Consider the following 23,802-nt stretch of genomic DNA (forward strand, 5'->3'; position numbering starts at 1 on the left):
CCGGTGGTAGGATGGTGAAAGTACTGGGCTGCAAACCCAAAGTCGGCGGCTTTGATCCCCTTATCCGCTCTTGGGGAGAGACGACGTGGCCGTTTTCTGTGAAGATGCCAGCCGGGAAACGCGTGGGGTAGTTCGACCGTGCCCTGTTCCAAATGGACGCAGCCGCATCCAGTAAGCTTTGCGATCGTTCCACTTGAGCCAGAAACTTACTGTACCTCGGGGAAGGTGCCCTGCTGCTTCAGTAGTTAAGCACTAAACTGCTAAGGGAAACGTCAGCAGGTCCAACACCCCAGCTGCTCCTTGGGGCAAAGATGGAGTAATCTGCTGCTTCCATCAAGACTCCAGAGCCTTGAAAACCCTATGAATCAGAACTGACTTGAGGCAGTGGGGTTTGGGTTGGGGTTTCTGCCCCTGGCTGCTAACCAAAGGGGTTTGGTGGGGACCCACCCAGCCAGCTGCGCCCCCGTGTGAGAAAGACCTGCTTATCCACTCCCATAAAGATGGTCCTCACGATAGCCTGGGGTGGGGGGTGGGGCTGTAGTTTACTCAAGGCTCTACCAACAACTGCAAATCTACCCAGAGCTAACATTCCAACCCGGTCATCTGAGCATCGTTACTCTTAGTGACCTTGTAAACCAAGGTCTTTCCAACGGATAGGCCTGGCCTCTGGGTCTCTAGTTCTTCTCAGCCCAGGGGATTTGTTAGAAATGCAGCATTATCTCTCACATACACGCACACACACAAAACTGAATCGGAAACTCCAGGGGTGGGACGCTGCGAGCTGTGTTCTAAGCGGCCCTGGTGGGGTTTCTGAGACCTTTGAGAGTTTGAGAACACTCAGTGTCAGGTGGGGTTGTCGATGGCTGAAAATCAGAAGCACTGGGCACTTAAACAAAAGATGTCACGTCCACCCGTGGAGCTCTGCTTCAGCATTTCTGCAGTGTGACCTAGGAGTATGGACTTCCCCAAACGTCCCCCAGATGAGTAGCAAGGCCAGTCTTCAGACCCACCGTAATGGTCAGGGAATTCTGTCCCAGAGCCTGGGACTCAATGATGAAATGAACGTGTGCATGAGTGTCAGGACACAACTGTGTTCCTTGGGGGCTTGGAGGGGTGGGGATGGGGGGGCAAGTAGCTCACCAGGCCTTTCTTCCCAGGTGCCTCTGGGTGGTCTTGACCCTCACTTAGCAGCTGACAACATGAACCGTTGGCCGCCTCCACCCTCTCACCTCACCCCAGCCATGGCTTGGTCTTAGAAGGTGCTTTCTCGCTACCATTCTGGGATGGCAGCTTAGAAAGGTTGAACTCTGCGGCTCTGGCTGGAATGAGCAAGCCTGGTGTTGCCAAATACATAGACTTGCGAGCAACAGGTGGGAGCGAATGGGGTTTTAGGGACGTCCGAAAAGCCGCTCCCCGCCCCCGTGCCAGTCCCGGTAAATCCAAATCAGGTTTTCTCTTCTGCTTCCACCAGGTTTATAAGACAGCAGGTTTGCACTTCAGATGTTCATTTATAGAGTGCTAGACTACACCTGCCTCTTGCTAGGCTCCTGCTTTCGGAGGGAGGGGGTGTATTTTGTTTGGGAAATATTATTTTAAAATAACATACAGCCTGAGTCATGCCTCCAATGCCAAGGCCCTTCCCTTTTAAAATGTGCTGCTGGCTCTGGGGATCCGCCGCTCTGACTGAGACGCCTTGCCCACGGTCTGTCCAGGTGTCCGTTTGTCTTCTCGCTCCCTTCCCTTTGCCCTTGTGCTGGAGATGGCATCACAGCCAGCCCGCCAGCCCCCCCAATCTCCTTTCCAAGAAACCACGGCCCTCTCTTTCCAGGGAGTCTGCCTCGCCCCCCAATACCAATGGAGGAGTTATTTATATCTGCCGCACTAAGGTTGCCCGTTTTTAAGCTAATTTTAAAACTCTTTGTCGGTGGCCTTTAGGAGATAACAAAATACAAATTCAGTATTTTGAAAACCAGACAATAAGCGAAGGGCCAGCCTGTCTGGTTCTCTGTCGGAACGGAGACGGAAGAGGCCACGTGCTGCCACGCACTGGGAGTCACTTCTGCGAGGGGAGCTGCCTGCGGGGCGCTCAGGCCTGCGGGGCACACCACCGGGCCTTTCCACACGGCCAGTGAGGGCTGCGGGGCCAAGCCTGGGACAGGTGCATGCCACCCGTCACCTGTCATACCACCAGGGCTCCCTTCTCTCTCTTTCGAACAGGGTACCTTTCCAGCCTACTTGGGGATGACCGCTTCCTGAGATCCCAAGTAGGGTACACAGCGCACACGGCTGCTCACTGAAAGGTCTGAACTCACCCTGCGGTACCTCTGAAGAAAGGCCTGGCGGTGTCCTTCTCAAACGCCGGCCAGCCGACTCTTACACCAGGAGTCGGAGTCGCTCCGTGGCCCTGGAAGTCGTCGTTGGTGGCGCCCCTTGTGGCAGTTCTGACCCAGAGCGTCCCTGTGCACACGGGACATGGCTTGGTCCTGCACCAATCCTCATGATCTTCCCATGTCCGAGCCCACTGTCGCAGCCACGGTGGCCTTCCTCTTTGTCACCGCCCCCTCTCTACTTTACCTGATGCCCTTCTCTAGGGACGGGTCTCTCCTGACAACACGTCAAAAGAACGTGAGACAAAGTCTCACCACCCTTGCCGCTCAGGAGTGTTCTGGTCATACCTCGTTGAAGACAGACTTGTTGGTTCTTTGGGCAGTCCATGGGACTTTCAGTATTCTTGGCCAGCACCTCAATTCACACACACCGATGCTTCTTCCCTCTCCCTTAATCAGCGTGTATCACTCCTTCAACGGCCTCCCGCAGGGTTGGAATTGCTGTAGGATTGGGGCTGAGTGGCAGGGGGCTGGTTCTTATCTTACCCTGCCTTGGTTTCTGGCAGGAAAAGCTACTTGTAGCAGAATGCAACAATCCTTTCCAAAGGATCGAATTGCCCCTTTGAAGGACCCGGGGGCTGTGTGTGTGCCTTCTGCTGGATTGTACTGTCTCCCACAAGACTTCCAGGTGGCACTGAGCACTGGCTTACATGAAACCCCTTCTACTTGGATGGTTTCTCAGCATGCTAAGCTTAGAATTGCCATCTGACCCGGCAAATCCGTTCCTAACTCCGTACCCCAAAGAACTGAAGGCAGGTGTTCCAACCAAAGCTCGTGTGTGGATGTCTGTAGAGTGCCGGCCAAATGTACACGTGTGGGTGCATGGACAAACAAAACACGGGATAGACACCCATGGACAGTTAGCTAGCCATGAAAAGGAATGAAAGTCTGGTACTTCCTAGCACATGGCCAGACCTTGACTTCATGCCAAGTAGAGCAAACAGGCCAAAACGCAAGCAAGGAAAAGAAAAAAAGGCATGTGTGTGTGTGTTGTACTGTTCCATTCATGTGAAATCTCTAGACGAGGTGAACTTAATAAATAGTGGTGGCAAAGGTACTTAAGGCCATGGAATGACTCACTTTTAGGTTTTTAAAAGTGGCAAATTCTAAGTTATTGCACTTTCCCACACTAAAAAAGAAATGACATTCTATTCCTCTGGTCCACATTCGGAGACATCTTAAGCCCATCTATCCAAATGCCTTGGGTCTGGTTCAGTCGATGGTGTCATTTTAATTTATGAAATGAGAAAGTATGATCACAAAAGTCAAACATGATGCAGTGCCTAGTCTGTGCTAGGGATAGCTCCAAATGTCTTCCGTGTCTTATCTCATGCCGCCCATCCTATGGATGGGGAAACTGAGGACAGAACGCTTAAGTAGCTTACCCAAGGTCACAGGGCTAGTCAGCAAGGCCAGACTCGTCAATCCAGGCAGCCTGGCTCCAGGTCGACCTTGGGACCACTCTGCTGTGCTGAGCGACCTCACCGGGAGAACTGATGGAGAAGAGGAGATGAGGCCCGGGGAACCACCAGAGGAGGGAGCCAAGTAGGAGCCAGGAAGAAACTGGAAGTACACCTGAGGTTTTTGAGGCAAAGACTGCAAGTGATCTCTGAGTCTACACAGACGTATCCTGGAAGAAAGGTCTGCAAACCTTGGGGAGAACAGTTGTGCCCTGACACACACAGGGTACCCAGAGCTGGACGGGACTCCATGGCCCCTGGCTGAAGATGGAAAGGTGACGTTTCCCTCGAGTCCTTGGGCACCGCTCTTGTATGGAACAAGCTGTGGTGACAGGGTCAGGAAACCGAGGGTCTGAGCGAGCTCTTCCACCCTCTGGGGACTCTGTGAGGCATCGAAAAGTCACTTGGCCACACTGGGCCCGTTTCCTCCTGTCTCAGAAAGAGAAATAACTGTTGTTCCAATTAACCCCAATTAACGGGGGTCGCCTAAGACCATCGGAAAACACATAAATACTTCACAATATATAATTATATATTGTTTTATGATGAATCATGGTGCTTTAATGAGATTTAATTATGTTCTGTTTGTAACAATGAAAATACATCCTGCAGATCAGATATTTATATGACGATTCATAACAGTAGCAAAATGACAGTGATGAAGTAGCGACATAAATAATGTTATGGTTTGGGGGGGCGGTCACCACAACATGAGGAACTATACAAAAGGGTCACGGCATTAGGAAGTTTGAGAACCACTGCTAAAGAAGGGAACCGCCACAGAGAGTCACCATCAGAATCAGTTCAACAATGCTTTGGAGAAAAGGGCCGTGTAGAAGAAAGTCCTGAGAACCTGCATCTTCAGATGAGCTCAGCGGGGCTTGTGGTTTGGGCACTTAAGTGTCATAAACACCCACGATTCAATCCCTTGTCCACAGGGCCTATGTTTGCATGTGTCTTGACCAACCCAAGCACCCTGGCAATGCTGACGGCGGCAGGCTTCAGGCGAGCCGAGCCGCACTAGACCCCAAGGACACTCGCGGCTCTGACTGTGCCTTCCAACATGACCAGTCCACAGTAAGTAACCAGGGGTCCTCTCCACCCCCCCCCCTTCCCGGGTGGTGGTGGGTGGACAGTCCGTACCCAGAGCTCCCTCCCAGCCCTGGGGAGGCAGAAGGCCTCTCCGATGGTGGTTGGAGCCTCCATCACCATGCCTTGGTGGCAAGTAAGCCCATTTTCTAGTCTGCCAAGCAGAGGGGTCCTGCCCTCCCAGCGCCATTGCTGTAGATGCCTTCCACCGACAGTCTTCCCCTCGGGCAGCCACTACACACACCTGCCCTTCAGCAAGGGCCACCAGCTCTGTGGGAGTCTTTCCAAAGCAGAAGGACGCGTTCAAGGGGAATAAACAAAATGGAATCGCAGAGAAACTTAGAATGGATTCCTAGAAATGGGCTTTTGCAAAATGGGCGAGAGACCCCCTACGAGATAAATGCTTTCCTTCCCAAACCCACGAGGCTGGAGGCTTACCGTTCCTCGGGCCAGGCCGGCAGTAGCAAGCGGTCACTTGCCCTGTGTCTTTTAACTTAGTGGTAAGCCCAGGAGGAGGGCAGCGCTCTGCTGTCTCAGCACCCTGTGCTGGGCTCTCTGCAGGCCCAGCTGCTCCATCATCTGAAGCACTTGTGCGCCCCACTGAGTCCGTTACCTGTTGCCACCACAACGCTGTTTAACAAAGCACCACGGGGCCTTGGGGGCATGAAGTATAGATGGCTCAGCTCACCTTGACTAGGGTGCGGCGGGCTGTCAGCAGATCTAGGGGAGACTGGGCGCTCCCTGCATTTCTCAGCCTAGCGATGCAGGAGATGTGGGGGCACAAGTGGAACCACACGGGGGCCTTCCCACGCTTCAGGTCGGGTCACACCTGCTAATGTCCCTCCTGCTGCACGAAAGACACTCAGTTGGAATCAGAGGATTTCAAAGGATGGGGAGAGACGCTCTGTTTTTCTTGTGGATGGGTAGAGCTGTGAAGTCGGAGGGCAAAGGGCCTGGGTACACAGGAACGGGTAAGAGTGGTCCCGTGGAGGTGTTTTTTCTACCATACTGGTTGGTCTTCATATGTAAGACCCAGGGCCAGTCTCAACAATTAGACAAGGGATGGTGACACCTTCCGCCCACCGAGCAAGGTCGTACTTCTCTATGGAGAGGACCGCGGAGCCACTGTGACCATCGGCAGAAAGGGACCAAGGGACAGGAAAGTCAGGAAGGCAGAAGTTCCCAGCTTCCTGGAGCCATGTTCTACAATCTCAGAAGCATGCTCTCGCCCCTCCCACCCGCCATTGGCCAAAACTCGTATTTGTTCAATTCACCAACCCATAGTTTGTTCAAAGAGTCGTCTGGGGTAAAAGAAAGACAAAGGAGAGAGAACACCAAGTTCAGACAGCCTCTGCTTTTGGGGAAACACCTGGAGGAGTTGGAATCCCCGCCTAACCACCCACCCTTGTATTTCACTTGTTGAGAAACGCAGAAGCCTCGCATCCTGTGACTGTTCTGTCCAAAGACTAGGAGTCATTCTGTAAATGTCACACAGTGATGAGCACTCTCAGCTGTGCCAGACAGGTAGCCAGGAAGCCAAGGTTGACACAGGATAAATGGGCCAGGGGAAAGGACTTAGCAAATTCAGGTAGTTGAGGCCGCCCGCCAACCTGTGGTGTTCAAGTGAAAAAGGGGGGAAAAAAGCACTCTCTTTTCCTTCAGTTTTCTGGGTGATTCAAGCAACAGAGAAGTAAGCTTAGCCAGATCGTGAGCCAGGGTCTGTGGTCCAGCGGACAGCGGCCACGGCAGCCACCTCAGGATTCCACCTGGTTTCTCCTTTCCCTGGGCTCTCCCCTCGCCCTGAAACAGTTGATTTTTCTCCTCCCACCCACCCTGTGTTTCTCTTCCAAACCTCCATTGTTTGGCCAGAGACACAAGATGCACCCCCTCTGATTCTATAGAGGAATCGGGAGCTAGGAAAGACCGAAGGGGGCGCCCCAGCAACCGGAGGCTCTTGGCACAATGGCTGCTCATGTTCAGGGCAGCACAGGTCTTGGTGCTGGACACTTTGTAGGATGTGTCCTGTGTCCCGATTTAAAAGCTAAGAGCAACCTCTTCCACACATGCTCCACAAATTGACAAAGACCCTCTGGTGGTGAGCGGTCCCTGGACTGAGCACTGGCCCCCCCAACAAAGTGAAAGGTATGCCTATTCCAGCCCACCCACCAGAAGACCTCTCAATAAGAATGGTCTCAGTTATTTGAGCCCCTAATAAAATTATTTTTTTAATGGTCTCTTCCAAAGGGCCACAACCATGACAGCCCTATGGGGCAGTTCTATCCTGCACACGCGTGACCACTGTGTTAGGCAGGGTTCTCTAGAGAAACTAAACCAGCACACTTATGATTATATATATAAAGCAGAGTCTGCCTGCAGGCAGCAGGGCGGGTCACCAACAGTCAGTAGCTCGGGAGCTTAGCAAAGCAGGCCCAGATGGGATAACAAACCCAAGCAATGCAAGGTGACGGGATCCACCAGCCTCAGGCCCAGGCATCAGCAGCGCGGTGAAGCAGGTCCCAAAGGAGCCTCAAGCTCTAGTGACACGATCCACGGATTGGCTGGCCCACAGGTGGTGTAGCTCACAGGTTGAGGCAGAGAACTAGCTGCAGCAGCAGCATGTATGCATGAATGCTCCAGCAGGCTCTGATCACCAGAGAGCAAATATGTGTGTGTTGGGGGTGGGGGCATTTATCTCATTGTCCTTCGATCAAACTGGGACCTGATGAATCCCACATGTTCGTATTGGCCAGGTTGGTGCAATAAACCTATCCATGAGTCAGGCTTAGTGGGCTGGGTGCTGGTTTGGTTTGGTGATTGGAAGGCGGTACTGCCTTTGGCTAGGAAACCCTTCGGCAGAGAGATCAAGGGCAGGAGCTTCCCTGGGTGAGCGTTGCTAGTAGAAAACACACAGCATCGCAGACATTTGATCAACTGGTCCCTCCCTCCTCCTCAAAGGCAGATGCAGTGGGACAGGTGGAAAAGGAGCAACAACCAAGCCCAGCCGGCCCTTGCTGTCCTCACTGCCCCCCCTCCCCCCCATCCCACCCCCAGGTCTCCAGGCAGGCTTCCCAACCACCACACTCGCATCCAGTTGTGAACCAAAACCTCCTTCCTCTACTGCTGTGTAGACAGACTTTGCAAAGAACCTTAACAAGGAAGCAGTGTTTAAAAAAAAAAAATCAATGAACTCGAGCAATATAATGTTCAAGGGCCCAGGATTTCTGTCCTCGAGGTGTTAGCTCCGGTTTTCCTGGCTGGCAGAATTGCCATCAGAGATTTGGGAGAGCCAGTCCCGCAAAGCTCCTGTTTCCAGATCTGAGCACGTCTCCTCATTGCTCTACCTTTCCTCTGAAAGGTGAAGGAGATGGGAAGGTTAGGTGAATAGCAAATTCACAACTTGCCCAGCTCTCCTCCCGCACAGCCTGGCACAGAATCTTCTGGTCCTCCCTGCTCTCCCCCAGGGCAGGGACAGGACCCTTGATCTTGCTCTTGACCTGACCCTTCCCTGTTGCCCTCCTGCCCTTTGCAGGCCTGCCCTAGAAGGAGGAATTTTGGAAGTTGAAATCATCTCCCAGCAAGTGGAGGAAGAAACCAAGAGCGCTGCTCCCCTGCAGCTGGGGAACTTTGCCTATCGAGACTTGCCCTTGGCCGCTGTGGACCTCTCCACGGAGGGCTCGCAGCTCTTGTCAAACCTGGACGAAGATTACCAAAGAGAAGGGTAGGTGCTGGGGCCATGGAGCTAACTGAGACATCTTTTGCATGATGGCCCAAGTTTCCATGGGTTCCTCCTGAACAGCAGGAGCAGCAGCAGCAGAGGTGAGAGAGGCAGAAGGTTAAGAGCCCAGAAGTTCACCTCAGTCCACAGAGACCCTTTCTTTCCTCTGAAAATACCTGTCACTGCCAGACAGCCTGCTCTGGGACATTTACTGGGAACTCAGGGCATTAGAATGTACTTTAGGACTGAAATGCTCTTAAAGGATCCACCCAAGCTCCTCTCTGAATGCTGGGGAGGCAGGAGACCCCCAGGGCCCAGGGGCTTTCTGAAGGTCAAACTGCCGTGGAGTCAATGCTGAGTGAGTGAACCCCCCCCCCCACCCATCCACATAGGCCTCTGACACTTCTCCCACGGAGCTGCTGTGGTTTCAAACTGCCAGCCATTCAGATTGCAGCCCAGGGCATAACCACTAAGCCACCAGGGCTTCTTGGATGAGGGCGGCACTGCCCTTTATCTGCCAGTTCTCACCAGGGAAGAGTCCGGGAGAAAAGCGCTGTGCATGCAGGGAACGTGCTGAATACCCCAGGGAACTTGGTGATACTTCACCTGATATTAGCTCCCTCTCGCCCTGCCCCCCCAGAATAGAGGGTGGCATAGAGGCTAAGCCATTGGCTGCTAACTGAAAGGCCAGTGCTGGCAAGCCAGCTGCTCGGTGGGAAAGATGGGCTGTCAGCCTGCTTCTGCTAGGCGCTGTAGGGTCACTGTGAGTCAGACATCCACGCAAAGGCAGCAGGGGAGGGCACGTGGCTGTGTGACACCTAGGTGCTGCCATGCCAGTTGTCCACTCATAGTGACCCCATGTGACCAAGCAGAACTGCCCCGTCGGATTTGCTAGGCTGTAACCTTTAAGGTCTCTATGAGTCAGAATTGACTCAATAGCAACGGGTTTGAGGTATTTTTGGTTGGTTGGTTTTGGCCAGAGCCATTGGGTGGCTCAGCAGCCAAGTACTTAACTACTGCGTGACCACATGGTGTTCACGTGGGCATTGGCCATCCCTAATTTAGGCACGTGACCCTGGCTTCCACTGCCCCCTTAGCATGTGTAGTAGACTGGATGCCTGCCCTCCTCCCCGCCACCCCCCATTAACTTCTCATTAGCATGGTGTGTCTTACAAATGGATTTTCTGAAGGTGAATGAATGGTAAGAGTGTGTATGTTGTTGGTGTTGTTGGTGGTGGTGGGTCCCTGGGCTCACAAACAGTTAAGCGCCACTGTATTAGCCGGAAGGTTGGTGGTTAGCGGCAACTCGGGAGCCAGGCCTGACCATCTGCTTACACAAGGTCCCAGCCTTGGAAACCCCGTGGGGTGCCATTCTGCCCTGCACATGCGGCAGGGCCTCCTGAGTTGGCATAGATTCCACGGTGATCCACAGACCCACTAGTTCAGCAGGAACGGGTCCTAGGGTCATCCAGCAGGTCAGCCTCAGACTCCCACCAGCCCCATCCCAGCCCCGTGCCCACAGGGACTTTTAATCCTTGGCAAGGATGTGAACAACCAGACTCACGGCCGTCACATCTCTGCCAACTCCTAGCTACCTACTGGAGCAGGTAGAACTGTGCCTGTGACTTGCCGAGCCAATAACTCTTTATGGGAGTAGAAAACCTCTCTTTTCTCCCAAGGAAGGACTGGTGGCTTTGAACTGCTGATTTTCTGGTAAGCAGACCAACACATAACCCACTATGCCACCAAGGCTCCTTCTCCTCTGGCAGGTGTCTAAGTATATTGGAACCCGCTGGCTGCTTTGCATGGAAAAACAAAGGGTTGTCAGGTCTTTTAGAAGGGACGGAGAGCCTAGCTCAGGAAAGGCTAGGTGCGCAGTGCCAGGCTTGTTTCCTGAAGGGTCTGTCCCAGCTCCCCAAGATAAATTGCCTAATAATTACGAAACCAGACACCTTTATTTTTTACAGAAACTGCACCCTAGTGACTTTCTAAAAAAAATAATTTCCTCCCAGTATCATGTGTACGATCACTATGACACCGGAGACGAGGACAGGGAAGGACACAGGGAGGAGATGATGCCAAGTGACACGCACGTGCAGGCACTGGCCTGGACGCCTCCTCTGACTGGGAGGCCAGCCTCTGCCAGGTTCCCTCCAGGTTAAAGGCTGGCCTTCGCCCTTGCAGCGCTGGCCTCACCTACAAGGTCCCGTGTTCAGAAGGGTCGTGTGCTTGGGTTGATTCCCAAGCTATCAGGGCCTGGAAATCCTTAATTCCAGAGCCCCACGTTTTCACCTACCCTCCACCACCTCTGAGCACCCTGGAAGCCATGGTGTCGCTGCCCTCTGGTGGTGACAGGCGGTAGTGCAGCCTCCTGGGGCACCCCTGCAGTTCCCCAGGATGCCTTTCCCGCCTCTGGGGACCTGAGCCTGCGTTAGACCCTTTCAAATGTGTGAGAGAGAGACATGGAGAGAAGGGGAAGCGGCCAAGAATCCAGGCCGGGGACCTTGTCCACATCTGCACCCTGTGAGTGTACTGGGACTGCGGGGGTGTCCCACGCTGTGGATGAATTCTGAGGGGAGGGGATATACACCCCTACCCCATCCCCCAGCACTAAAGTCCTGTGACCTCACTTAGTCTGTCCGTTTGCTTCTGCATTGGCCTCTGCCTGACTTCCTCCATCAGCAAGCATACAAATGAAGTGCCAGCAGGCAGAGGCTCTAGATTTGATTTGAATCCGGAGTGTGCCCTGCAGCCCTGCTCCTGGGTGTAAATGGGAAGCCAGGAGGGAAAGGTATTTGCCTCCTGGGGAGCACAGCAGAGGGCTTCCTGGAGGAAGGAAGCTCAGGCCCAGGAGGGAAGCCAGGGCTACAACACACCACATGCAGCAGAGAAGGAGGGGGACCTCCCTGAACAAGGCTTTTTTTTTTTTTTTTTTTTTTTTTTTGGCTCCTGCAGCATTTCCTGGGGTTTTCCCAAATTTCCCAACCTGGCCCTTTTCTGACAACTGCAGTACCAGCAGCTCTTCAGAAAGCGTTGGCTTAGTTAAATCTTGTTCCAAAACGCCTTGTCCTCTTAAGGCTACTGTTGTTACAGACAGATTAGGTTCCCAGGTGTCACAGTCAGGGCCACTGACCCAAAGGTTGGCAGTTCTAACCCACTGGTCTGGTGATCTACTTCCATGAAGGTAGCCCACTGCCGCTGAGACAGTCCCGATGGTAAATCTGTTAGATTTCTCAGTAGGAAATACCTCGGTTCTTGTCTTCGCACGAGAAAGAATTCACTCCAAAGCCTGGTTTGTGATCTAAGTGAGTTTTTATCAAGGCCGGAAGAAGTTTTAGGTAGTACAGTCACTGAACACAGGCACCCTCGTGGGACTGCAACCGAACGTGGTGGCCAGAGGCCAGGAGAAGCAGCCCAAGGGGCAGTGGTCCCGAGGTCCCAGTATTTAGAACCTGCGTCTGGGAGGCGTGGTTGATGGTACTGGTGGACCCCATTGGCCCACCTGGCCTAGTTTGGGCCCACCCAGGTATACCGCCCCCCTGTCTCAGGCATGAATTGGTGCATGCCCCTTAGCCTTTATTGGTTGGCTGAGCCTCGCCTCATTCTCTTCCAACCTCCTGAAGGGGGGAACTCCAGGCATGGGGAGACACACCCCCGGTCCCTGTCTCTAGCTACCTAACAAATCTTGACTGGGAGCAGTCAGCCTCGTCTCCTTCCTGCAGGACTGGTGGGTTTGAACCTCCGACCTGGCAGTTAGCAGGCCAACACCTGACCAGAGCGCCATGAGGGCTCCATTCTGCAAAGATCTACTTTGTAACACACGTGCTCACCCTGAGTCCTAACCCACTGGAAGATTCCAACACCCAACCTGGTGCTCACATCCTGCCTTTACAGATCAGAGGCCTCAGCAAGAGAGTGCCCAGCCTTTTGTGGCCCGGTGAGCCAGCTGCCTGTGACATTTGGTGCTAGAGGAGACCCTCGGAAGCATCTAGCCCACTAGCCCAGAGTGGAAGGAACTGGCTCTGAGTCAGACAGCAGGAGAGCAGAGCACAGCACCTGGTCTCCTGGCTCCTGCCTCAAGCCGGGGCAGGGGACCCGTTTGTCCTCTTCCTTCATGTCTTGTGTGTGGCTGCAGTTCTCACGCATGACCCCTGCGAGACTGCCACTAGGCTCTACTATCTAAAGCAGTGCTTCCCAAAGCAACCAGTACTGGCCCCTGGGCAGGGGGGTGGGCACCAGGATGAGCAATGCCTACACTTAATCCTGGATTACAGGCTGTGGTACAAAAACTTTTAGTAGCCAGAGGGGTACGGAGGTTTGTTTGTTTCTTTCTTTCTCTTTTTTTATAACATTTTATTAGAGACTCATACAACTCTTATCACAATCCATACATACATCAATTGTATAAAGCACGTCTGTACATTCTTTGCCCTCATCATTTTCAAAGCATTTGCTCTCCACTTCAGCCCTTTGCATCAAGTCCTCTTTTTCCCCTCCTTCCCCGCTCCTCCCTCCCTCATGAGCCCTTGATAATTTATAAATTATTATTTTGTCATATCTTGCCCTGTCCAATGTGTCCCTTCACCCACTTTTCTGTTGTCCGTCCCCCAGGGAGGAGGTCACATGTAGATCCTTGTAATCAGTTCCCCCTTTCCCACCCACTCCCCCTCTACTCTCCTAGTATCGCCCCTCACAGCCCTGGTCCTGAAGGTATCATCCGCCTTGGATTCCCTGTGCCTCCAGCTACTATCTGCACCAGTGTACAACCTCTGCTCTATCCAGACTTGCAAGGTAGAATTCGGATCATGGTAGTTGAGGGGGGAGGAAGCATTTAGGAACTTGAGGAAAGCTATATTCTTCATCGGTGCTACATCGTACCCTGACTGACTCATCTCCTCCCCTAGACCCCTCTGTGAGGGAATCTCCAGTGTGTTTGTTTGTTTCTGAAAAAGAGGAGGCAGGTCAAAAAGGGGGAGGTTCCCAACCTGAGTGTACTTCTAAGTCCATTTCAAATCCCTCCTGTTCAGGAAAGTAGTGACCAGTAAGACGTCATCAGAAGCAGGTAAGCCCAGAGGCACAGGTGGAATGGCCCCTCTTGGTCATACTCCTTGACTTCCCCAGGTCCCTGTGGCCTGACCCGCGACCCCCCGCAGCCTAACGGAGCCCACAGCCTGCTGCCCACCAGTATGCCCTCTTCCAGGCCACACGCAGGCTGCCAGGGTGCCTCCCAGTATCAAGGCCTCCAGCTTCAACTTGGCTTACAGTTTTGCCATCCCCCAGGGTCCTGGTCAAGTTGGTGTCAGACCACTGCCATTTTCCCAAGGAGCCCTGGTGGTCTCTACGCACGGAGCTGCTAACCCCAAGGTCGGCTATTCACGCCCACCAGCCACTCCATGGGAGCAAGATGAGACTTCCTGCTCCCAGAAAGCTGTCAACGTCTCAGGAACCCACAAGGGGCAGTCCTTCCTCTCTGCCATCGAGCCGGTGCTGACTCATGGCGATCCTAGAGGATGGGGTAGAACCGCTCCTGTGGGTTTCCCAAGACCGATCTCTTACGGGAGTAGAAAGCTGCTGCCATTGTCCAGAGGAACAGCTAGTGGGTTTGAACTGTGGACCTTGCGGGTTGCAGCCCAACGCATCACCACTATGCCACCAGGGCGGCCACTCTGTCCCAGGGGGCCCCTATAAGTGAGTTCCGTTTCCCCCAAACCCTTGCCCTCAGCAGGGGACCTCCTCTCCTCTTTCCCTGGGACAGTGGGCTGCATAGTGCCCCCACCCCCCCACCCCCACCCCACCTCTCCCTTCCGCCCTCCTAGGGCTTCTCTGTCACTTGAGCCTTGTTCCCTCCTCGCCCCTAGTCCCTGCTAGCTCCCATCATTGCCCTCTAGCTCTTGAAAGCCTGGTCTACACGCATCCTCTGCTCTGCTGGCCTTTATGGCCCAGTCTTCTCAATCTGGCTTTGGCATCATCCCCGCTGGAAAAGCCACCCCCAAGGTCACCCACCTCCTCCTGGTTGCTCGGGTGCTGGTACTGGCCTCTGTTGTCCCCCTCGCCCTCTCTCTCTGGAAACAGCCTCCTTGGGTCTGCTCCGCTGCTTCCTGCTGGGGCTCCGCTAGGCTGTTTGGAAAACACTTCTTCCTGCATGTTCCTTAAAGGTCAGGTTCTTCCTTCTCTGTGGCTGCTCTTGTGTGCTCTTGCACACCAGGCAAGAGCAGCCACTTCCACCCTTTCCTGAACGTTCACTGCTGAAGCTCCACCATAGATGCCTGGCATACCCAGCTCCTCCCTAGACATTTCACGGGGACCCCCAGACTCCCCTCACAAGCGTTCACAGGTCCCAGTGAGGAGAGATGTGTGAGGAGAGATGTCCAGGCCTTCAAGCAAGTCCTGTCTTAAGAGTGAAGGGGCCCAAGTCGGCTGGGTTCGTCCAGGTAGTCGAGAGAAACAAATCCAGAGACTCATTTATACGTAAGGGAGAACTTTATATCAAGAAGTAATTATGCATCAATAAAACAAGCCGCCTCAGTTCAGATCAAGTCCACAAGTTCAATATTAGCCCATAAGGCTGATATTAGCCCACGATCTCCTCTTCAGACTCACGCAGCACATGCAATGATGCCGAATGCAGGAGGATCACAGGCCAGTGGGTGGAAAGTCCTGTGGGTCCAGTGGTGGTGGATGCATCTCCAGGGCTCTGACTGCCATCAGCTTGGCTCCATGTGGCTGGTCAACAGGAATGCCCATGCCCAAAACGACATGAAGCCAGTCCCTCAGTCCCACTCACCGCTGAACTTCCTCTCCTTCCTCCTCCCCTGCCCTCAGCACCCCACCTTGCTTCCATCTCCACTAGCCATGAAGCTGCCACCGCCAGTGGTTCCCTGGGGAGGGGGGAGGGGGGCAGTGTCTGGTCTGGCTACTTTGAAAAACAGTCCTCGGGCCACCCAGGCTGTGCTAGCCCCATGTGGGGCAGAAAAGCCCCCTGCCAAGCGCTACCGACCCGAATATCCTCCTTTCTTCAGACCTTGACCTTCATACTCAGGGTCTGAACCAGTGCACTAGGTTGCCCTTGACATCACCATAAGCTGTTCCCTCTTCCTTTCTCTGCTAGCCTGCGCCCTCCCCAACCAATCACCTCTCTCTTCCAGTAGTGAGCAAGCAGAAACACCGCCTCCCTGCACCTCAAGGCGGATGAGAACAGGGGTCTGAGCACGTGAGAGCCTCTCCAGGTTGCCCCGTGTCTCCATCAGCAATTTCTGTGTATTCCCCCACCCCACCCCACCCCTGCACTCTTGGTCCCTGAGTCCCATCGAGTTCCACGCCATTCTTCTCCCCAAGGACTGGTAACTGTCGGTGCTCTTGTCTTGGACAGAAGAGGCCGCCCATCTCAGACTCTCTGGCACGGGGGACACAGATTCGGAGGTGGGGGGGGGGAACTAGAGCCAGCAAAGACCAGATTGCTCTCAAGGTCATCCACTCTGCCCTTTGTGGGTTCGCTACGGACACTAGGGCTCCTCACTGTCACTAGGCAGCCATAGCCTTGCGCATTCATGTTGGGCTAAAAGAAGGGCCGCGTGTTATTCTGAGAGCTTGAATGAAGTTGCCCAGTAGGCGTCATCAGCTCTCGCTCGTCCCATTGGCCAGCACCGTGTCACGTGGCAAGGAGGGGTAGCAAGCCCATAATCCAATCTGGCCTGCTCTGGTCCTTGTGGGATGGCTGGCTGGTGGAGGTTCACTCCACGTTCTTTGGGATGAACACTGCTCTGCCCATCAAGAATTAAATCTTAACTTCCTTCAGCCTGGTTCGTCTTCCTCTGGTTTGGAAAAGATTAAGGTGCATGTCTTCCCTATTCATTTTTCCTTCCACAATCCACCGCCATCTCGATTCTCTCCCTCCAGTGACGTTTGAGGTCTGTCCATCGTCTCGGTGGACGTTGCTTGCGGCTTTGCGCTTTACCGTAGCCGCGGTCTCTTCTCCCACGTTCGCTCCCTGACTCCATTCCTCAAATGGAAAAGTATGGCCCAGAACTATGCCTTGTTGAAGAAGCCAGCCAGCCACCTTGGAGTCGTGGTGGTGCAGTGGTCAGCGGTTTGGACCCGCCAGTCGCTGTGTGAGAGAAAGAGGAAGCTGCATGCACCTGTAAAGACGTACAAATCTCAGGAACAAAGGGGGAGGCCAATCGCCCTCCGGGGTCACTGTGAGTCATGGTCGACTCAGGGGCCATTAGTGAGTCATCGTGAGAAGGCACAGACAGCCATGTACAGACGGTTGGTGCACTTGGCTGCTAAGGGGAAGGCTGGAAGTTGGGGTCCACCCAGGGACGGTGCTTAGGAAGAAAGGCCTGGGGAGTTCCTTGGGGGGAATCAGCCATTGGATGCTATGGATCATAGTGGGGGCTGCCATGGGTCCTTGTCAGCTCGATGACAGTTGGGTTAGCAGTTTCCCCACTCCCCACCAAGCACAGCACACAGTGGGCCTGTGGGATCTGGGGCATTGCCAGGGAATTCTCAGCTACTCAGAGGATGGCAGAGGGAAGCCACAGAAGAAAGGTGTATTGATCTGCTTCCCACCCCCCCACCCCCACCCCCAAGGAGGGCAGTTCAGCTCTGCCCATGGGATGGGCCATGAGGTAGACGTCATGGCACTCATTTCTTGGGAGCAGGGAAGTGCAGACACAGGCCATCAAAGATGAGGATTCAGAGAAGCCCAGAGAGGAATGGAGCCCAACCAGGGAGACAGCAGTGCAGATGTGTGTGTTGGGGAAATCAGCATGCAGTTCTTTACAGATGAGACCCTGCAGTCACTCACTGCCACCGAGTAGATGCCGACTCACAGTGACCCTATGGGACAGTGTCGAAGTGCCCCTGTGGGCTTCCCAAACTGTCACTGCTTACAACAGGATCAGACAGCCCGGTCTTTCTCCTTTGGGTCAGTTGGTGGTTTTGAACTGCTGACCTTGTGGTTAGCAGCCCCACCTGTAACCACTACACCACCAGGGCTCCTCCCTGAGGGCACGTGAGGAAAGAAAGCTCGCCATCGTGTGTGTGTGTGTGTGTGTGTGTGTGTGTGAGAGAGAGAGAGAGAGAGAGAGAGAGAGAGAGAGAGAGAGAGAGAGAGAGAGCTGTATTCAGTATTTAGTAAGCTAATTATCTCCATTCTGGGCTCCTCACAGCTCCGACAGATGTGTCAGGGCCAGCCTCCTGATGGGGAGAGACTTGGAGGGTGACTGAGGCTCAGGCAGAGGGAGATGAGGCCAAGGGCAGGCTTCCGTCGGAACCTCACTGTCAGGAAGAAGCCACGATGGAGGCACAGGGACGTTTTCTGAGATGTCAGGCCAGGGAAGGGGGGAAAGACCCAATATAGCAACATCATGAAGAAAGATAACGTTCGTTCCACAGCAAGCCTAGGCTCCGGACAAGAGAAGGGGAGGATCTTCTGAACCTCAGGTTGTCTTCTCTCGCTTTGTATCTATAGCACGGACCACCACCTCTGCTCTGCTCGACACCCCACTCCTGGCCAGGGCCCACTGCAGTGTTCCCGGAGGCCTTTGCTCAGCTCTCACAGACGTGGGACTCTGGGCTCTGCTTGCCGGCTTCCAGTCTGTCCCCAGCACTGGATGAAACCCAGAGCGGAAACCAGATCCCCTGAGCCTGGAGCAGAGGACAGTGGAGGAATGAGAGAGGGAGTGACTGGGGAAGGGGTGCGAGGACTGTACTGAGATAAGGGTAAGGCGGGAAGTGATGGTTCAGTTGGTCATATTCCTGCCTCCCATGCCAAGACACCTGGGTCCCATTCCCGGCCAGCATGCCTCCACTGCCCACCTGCCAGTGGAGACGTCTCTTGCTATGGTGCTGACCAGGTTTCATCAGAGCTTCCAGACTACTGAGATGGACTAGGAAGAAAGGTCTGGCGGTCCCATTCCCAAAATCATGATGGGTGAATGAGAACCCCTATGAATCACAGTGGTCCGGGCCCCGCTACACCCCCTCCTGGCTCTGGTGCAGACGGGACCGGCAGCAGTTCTGCTCCTGCGCGCATGAAGTCGCCTTTGTAGCAGCAAACAGCAGCCAGTGGGGAAGACCAGGTCCTTGTGGGAAGAGTTCGGGGCAGGGGTCAGGGGAGAACCCCAAGGGAGGGACCAGGCTGCTGGTGCCCAGAATGCAGTCTAGGGGTGGCTGGCCCTTGAACACCCCCACTGATGCTCCAGCCCCACCCCAAAGTCATCCAGAAGGCGACTCAGCAGGTTTGCTTTCAGAACAAGCCAAGGTCACGTCGTCAGAGAGTAGCGTCCTTTCCCAAACCAAACTCGCCACCCAGGACTCGATTCCTGCTCAGAGTGACGCCCCAGGACTCCAAGCGGCTGAGCACTTGGGTTTCCGAGACAGCTGTAGCTCTTTCCAAGAGCAGCAAGCCCCACATCTCCTGTGGAGTGACTGGCTGGCGGTTCCTGCAGCCCAATGCATAGAACCAGGTTTTTTGGAATGCAGGGTTCGAAGCAGATGTATGCACAAGACAGCCCTGCAAATGCAAACCCCACAAGCTCCGCCTCACGTGATGGCGGCCTTGGTGTCATTTTTCCCTCAAAGGGGAACAAAAGAGCTCTGTCAGTACTCTTTTTCATCAGCGAGCTTCATCTATAAAAAGACACCCTTCCTTCCTCAGGGCGACCAGCTGTCCCTGGACCCCAGGTTGGCAGCAGCTCCTGTGTGTCCCTAGTACACGCACCCTTCCTGGTGGGGGGGATGCCCGCCTCCCCCTCCCTCCGCGCCCCTCACCGCTAAAGCATTGTTTGGTAGCCCGGCTGGTCTCTTCTCTAGTGCAGGAGCTGTGGGAGGGTTTCATTGATTTGTAAGGAAATGCATTCTGCTGACTCTGTTTCTCAGGAAAATGCCCACCTGGTAACCCCCTCACTTTCCACTGAGGGTCCCACCAGACACACTGGGCACATCATGGGAGTATGGGATTTGGTCCCGGGAGGTCACCAGGTGGCAGCAGAGCACTCCAGACCATTCTTGAGGAGGGGGCACTCCGGGTGCAAAAGGGAAAAGTGTAAGGCTAGAGGCCCCCTAAGAAATGTGAACTGGGTTTATGGCATCTGGGGGGGGGGTGGCGGTCCCCAGGTATCTGCAGAGGCACCTCGGATCTCGATTTTGGCAACATGGGAGAAGGGGGACTATGTTAGCCCGGGTTGACTAGAGAAACAAATCCAGCGACACTCATATGTGTGTAAGAGAGGACTTTACAAGAAAGAAAACATCCCAGCCCAGTCCAGGTCAAGTCCACAAGTCCGATAGTAGCCCGGATGTCCGATACTAGTTCATAAATTCCTCTTTAGACTGACACAGCCATGTAATGATGCTGAATGCAGGAAGACCAAAGGCCGGTAGGTGGAAAGTCTTATGGATCCAGTGGCAGCGGAAGCACCTCAGTGGTGGTGTGGGGCTCCATGTGGCTCCTCCATCTCCAGGGCTCTGACTCCCTCAGTGTGTCTCCATGTGACTTGTCAACAGGAATATGAAGCAGAGGGTCTGTGCTTCCCACCTCCAGGCAGGAAGACAGGAGTTCCCAGAATCCTCAGGAAAATGCCCACAAAGAAGCCTTATTGGCTATGACTTGATTGACAGGCTAGACTCCACCCCTCTACAAGTTGACAGGAGATCATGTAACTGTCACGGAGACGATGGCCGGCTCAGTGTTGGACCAACCACAGCTTAGGGAGACTGACGGGAGAAAGGGTGGAAGGTTGCATGAAAATTACAGCCCACGTAGGTAGGAAGCAGCTGTGACTTCTAGCCCTCAAGTGGATGCAGCAGGAGCCAGCTGCCCGCCCGGCGCAGCACAGAGGGGACCCTCAGACAGTGGCCGCTGGGACAATTGGTTGAGACTTTATGTCTTCCTACAGGTTGGGTCATCCTTGAACCTCTCACCTAGAGGTGGAGCAGCACCACCCTGACCACGTCCTGCCTTCAGGGCACCCTTTAAAGACAGGGGAGATGGGGGATGGGGGAGGGCTTAGGCCCTCCCACCTAGGGACAGCCAGCTTCTCCCCTCCTGACCACTTGCCACCACCCCCTGCTGGCTCCCCTGGAGTTGTCATCTCTGCAGAGGCAAGAAATCTGAGATTCTGGGACAAGTGAATGTCACACTTGGGGCACGCGGCTACTGCCCTTCCCCCACCCCTTGACAGTGGGGTTAACCTTTCCCTCTGCTTGCCGAACTGAAGTGGCCTGTATGGAAAAGTCTATTTATCTGGTTCTCTAGAGGGCTGGAGGACCCCACGCCCCACCCCCACCCCTCTCTGGGCGGCCCAGGCCGCAGCCAGCGTGCTGGTGGGCTTACTCCTGCTGTGGTCTGGCCTGCTGCTGAGCCGACAGACAGCGGGGGAACGGGGTCCCAGGAGCAGAGGGTGCGCTTTGCAGGCAGCCCCACAGCCCGATGCTGACATTTAATTAAAGAGTGCCCCAGTGGGTGTCAGAAGGGGCTCCCTGGGTGGCAGCAACTGTTAAACACTTGGCTACTAACAGGTCGGAAGTTCAAGAGAGACCCGGCGGGCCTCTTCCATCCACAGAATCGCAGCCTTGAAAGCCCGCAGAATGGGCCTGAGTCAGAATGGACTCCATGGCGGTCTTTGGGGCTGAATTTGGTTCGTGGGCGTCGCATTGATGGACAGCTGGTTCCACGCTGTGTTTCTCTTTGGGGAAGTCTTGGGAGCTCAGCCCCCTCTGCTGCGAGGTCTGCTCGCCTGCCCCCCCTTATTTGTTTCCCCTTTCAGAGTGGCCCCAGAGTGGGAGCTCACTGCATGAGGAGGGGCGTCTCAGGCGTCCGGTCCCCGGTGCAGTGCGTAGCTGTTAGTGGGTTGGTATTAACTGGGTGGAATCCCCAGGCGGGGCCCTTGGCGACTACTCAGGGGGTTTGAGTCTACTCAGGAGAAAGATCTGGCAATCACCCTTCCGAAAACCCAGCCACTCAACAGCCAAGGAACCCACTGGATGGGACTGAGAGTCCCCTTCCTCGTGCCCCCAGGCCCTGACATCATCGTCGGCCCTTGGTGTGCAGGACAGTGGGGCCATAAGTTGGGCATTAGAGATGCCATCTTAAATATGTTTTCAACCATCCAACCACCCTGCAGCTGCTGCCCAGTCCCACTCAGGGGGCTTGGAAACGGGGGCTCAGAGGTTGCACTCACCTCAGGCAAGGGTGGACTGTAATTTGGAGACACAACCCCCCCACACACACACACACCCCACCACTAGAGAAGAGAAACGCGGGCGGCACTGCCATTTAAAACCATCCAGCAGCCAATGCCGTGTGAATGTTCTTCAGTGTCGTGTGTCTGTTGCGTCAATAAAAATCACGCCCAGGTGGGGCTGCCGTGGCTGTGCCCAGCTGCTAACCGGGAGCTCGGTGGCTGGAACCTGCCAGCCTGAGGGCGGAAAAGCCTTGGTGACCTGTGTCCATAGGGGTGACAGCCCAGGAAGCCGGACACACAGTTCTGCTCTGTCCTCCTGGGTCGCTGTGTCAGCATCGCCTGATGGCAGCGACATCCACACAGCATCTCAGTCAGCAGCAGAACCTCGGCCCTCCTGGCCCCAGAGTCTTTTACCTGCGGCCCAGGTGTCTTCCTCCATCAGAGAGGTCCAGTTGCCGTCCAGTGGATTCAGACTCATGCATTAGGGAGGAGAGCTGGCCCTCGCAGGGTTCTGGATGGCTTCGGTCTGAGAAGTGGGTCAGCACCCCTTCCTTCCGCTAGCGCAGATCTGAACAAGCTGCCTGCCTCTTTGTTACCACACGAGCGCTCTACCGTTTGTGCTGCCCGGGGACACCAGGGAGAACCGTGTACCCCTTGGAATTGTCGGCAGAGCGTTATGGATTAGGGCACCTTTGTTGGCGAGACCTGCCAACCCTGGAAGGTCTGGGCCCCTGGCCTGGCACAGCCTCCAAGGCTGGTGTGAGAGGCAGGGCAGGAAGGTAACAGAGGTGAACCTGTCTTCACCCAAACCCAGGGCAAACCCAGGATTCCTCGAGGTCAGCATGGACCTGCCCTGTAGGTTGTCCAGGGCTGTAGGGGCTGAGTGGGTACACCTTGGGCCACAGTCTGCAAAGTCAGCAGTTCAAAACTGCTCTAGGGGAGAGATGGGTCTTTCTAATCCCATAAAGAGTTAACGCCTTGGAAGTACCCGGGGCAGTTCTGCCCTGCCTACAGGTCCACTCGATGGCAGCGAGTCTGATTGGCTAACTCTTTGCGGAACCAGCCTGCCACATCTTTTGCCTGCCCAGTCAGAGGCTGATGGGTTCTTTTACCACCAACCTTTCAGTCAGCAACCGAGCGCTTGGGCACGGCCCCTAGGGCCCCATCCCTCCCAGCAATGGCCCCATTGCACCATGGCTGGCTGGCTGGCTGGATGACCAGGTCTCACAGGAGCAGATGCAGCCCCGGGCTGGCTGACACACCACCTTTCAAAGCTGCCTGTGTTGGGCCAGGCTTGGGGACACCCCCTGCCGGAGCAGTCACCAGGAGCCACGTCCTTCTGCCCCACCCCCACCCCCATGTGGTGGCTCCATCCAGGAATTTGCCAAATGCCATTTGAATATTCTTGAAGTAACGGCCTCAAATTTTTACCAGACACCCAAGAATATAAAACAGAAGGGGCAAAGCTTTCTCTGAAGACTCGGGAGGGGCTGGGGGCCCTCACCGTAGAACACCCGCCCACCTGCTGGGAAATGCCATCTGCTTGTTGGTATTTCCGGACCCTGGCAGCCGGAGCCTGGGAGGGTGGGGGAGACCTGGAGTGGTCCCTACCTTGGGCCATGGAATTGGGACACCCCTGCCCTCTGGTGGCGAGTCCAGGGATCTACCTTAAGAACCACGCAAGGGTCTTGATGCCCAAGAGGTGGAAGGAGAGTAGTTTCTCTAATTAAAACATTAGTGCTGATTTCCCTCTGGGCCCAGCGAGGCCCCTGGTGTCATCATTTAACCACTCGGAGCTTTGGAAACTGGACACATTTGACTTTTCTGCTAAGACACAGTCTCCTAGGAATGCCCGGTTTGTTTGCATTCCTGGGGGAATCTTATTCACGGCTTGGGATTCCCAAATTAGGGCAGCGAGGAAGCCCGCCCGTGTCCCCCACCCCCGTTAGGCCTGTGTTCTGGAG

At 54.7% G+C, this 23,802-nt stretch overlaps 1 protein-coding gene across 1 annotated transcript in view; it reads left to right on the plus strand.

Annotated features, from left to right (window-relative positions):
- The first annotated feature begins 4,910 nt into the window (after positions 1–4,910).
- Positions 4,911–23,802, plus strand: part of TMEM266 (transmembrane protein 266) — a 79,327-nt gene continuing 60,435 nt past the window's right edge. Inside the window, exons 1-2 of the mRNA XM_075535250.1 lie at positions 4,911–4,924; positions 8,466–8,654. Coding sequence (XP_075391365.1) covers positions 4,911–4,924; positions 8,466–8,654 — 203 coding nt within the window. The remainder of the gene's footprint in view (positions 4,925–8,465; positions 8,655–23,802) is intronic.

Source organism: Tenrec ecaudatus, chromosome 17 (assembly GCF_050624435.1).
Source record: "Tenrec ecaudatus isolate mTenEca1 chromosome 17, mTenEca1.hap1, whole genome shotgun sequence".
Taxonomy (NCBI): domain Eukaryota; kingdom Metazoa; phylum Chordata; class Mammalia; order Afrosoricida; family Tenrecidae; genus Tenrec; species Tenrec ecaudatus.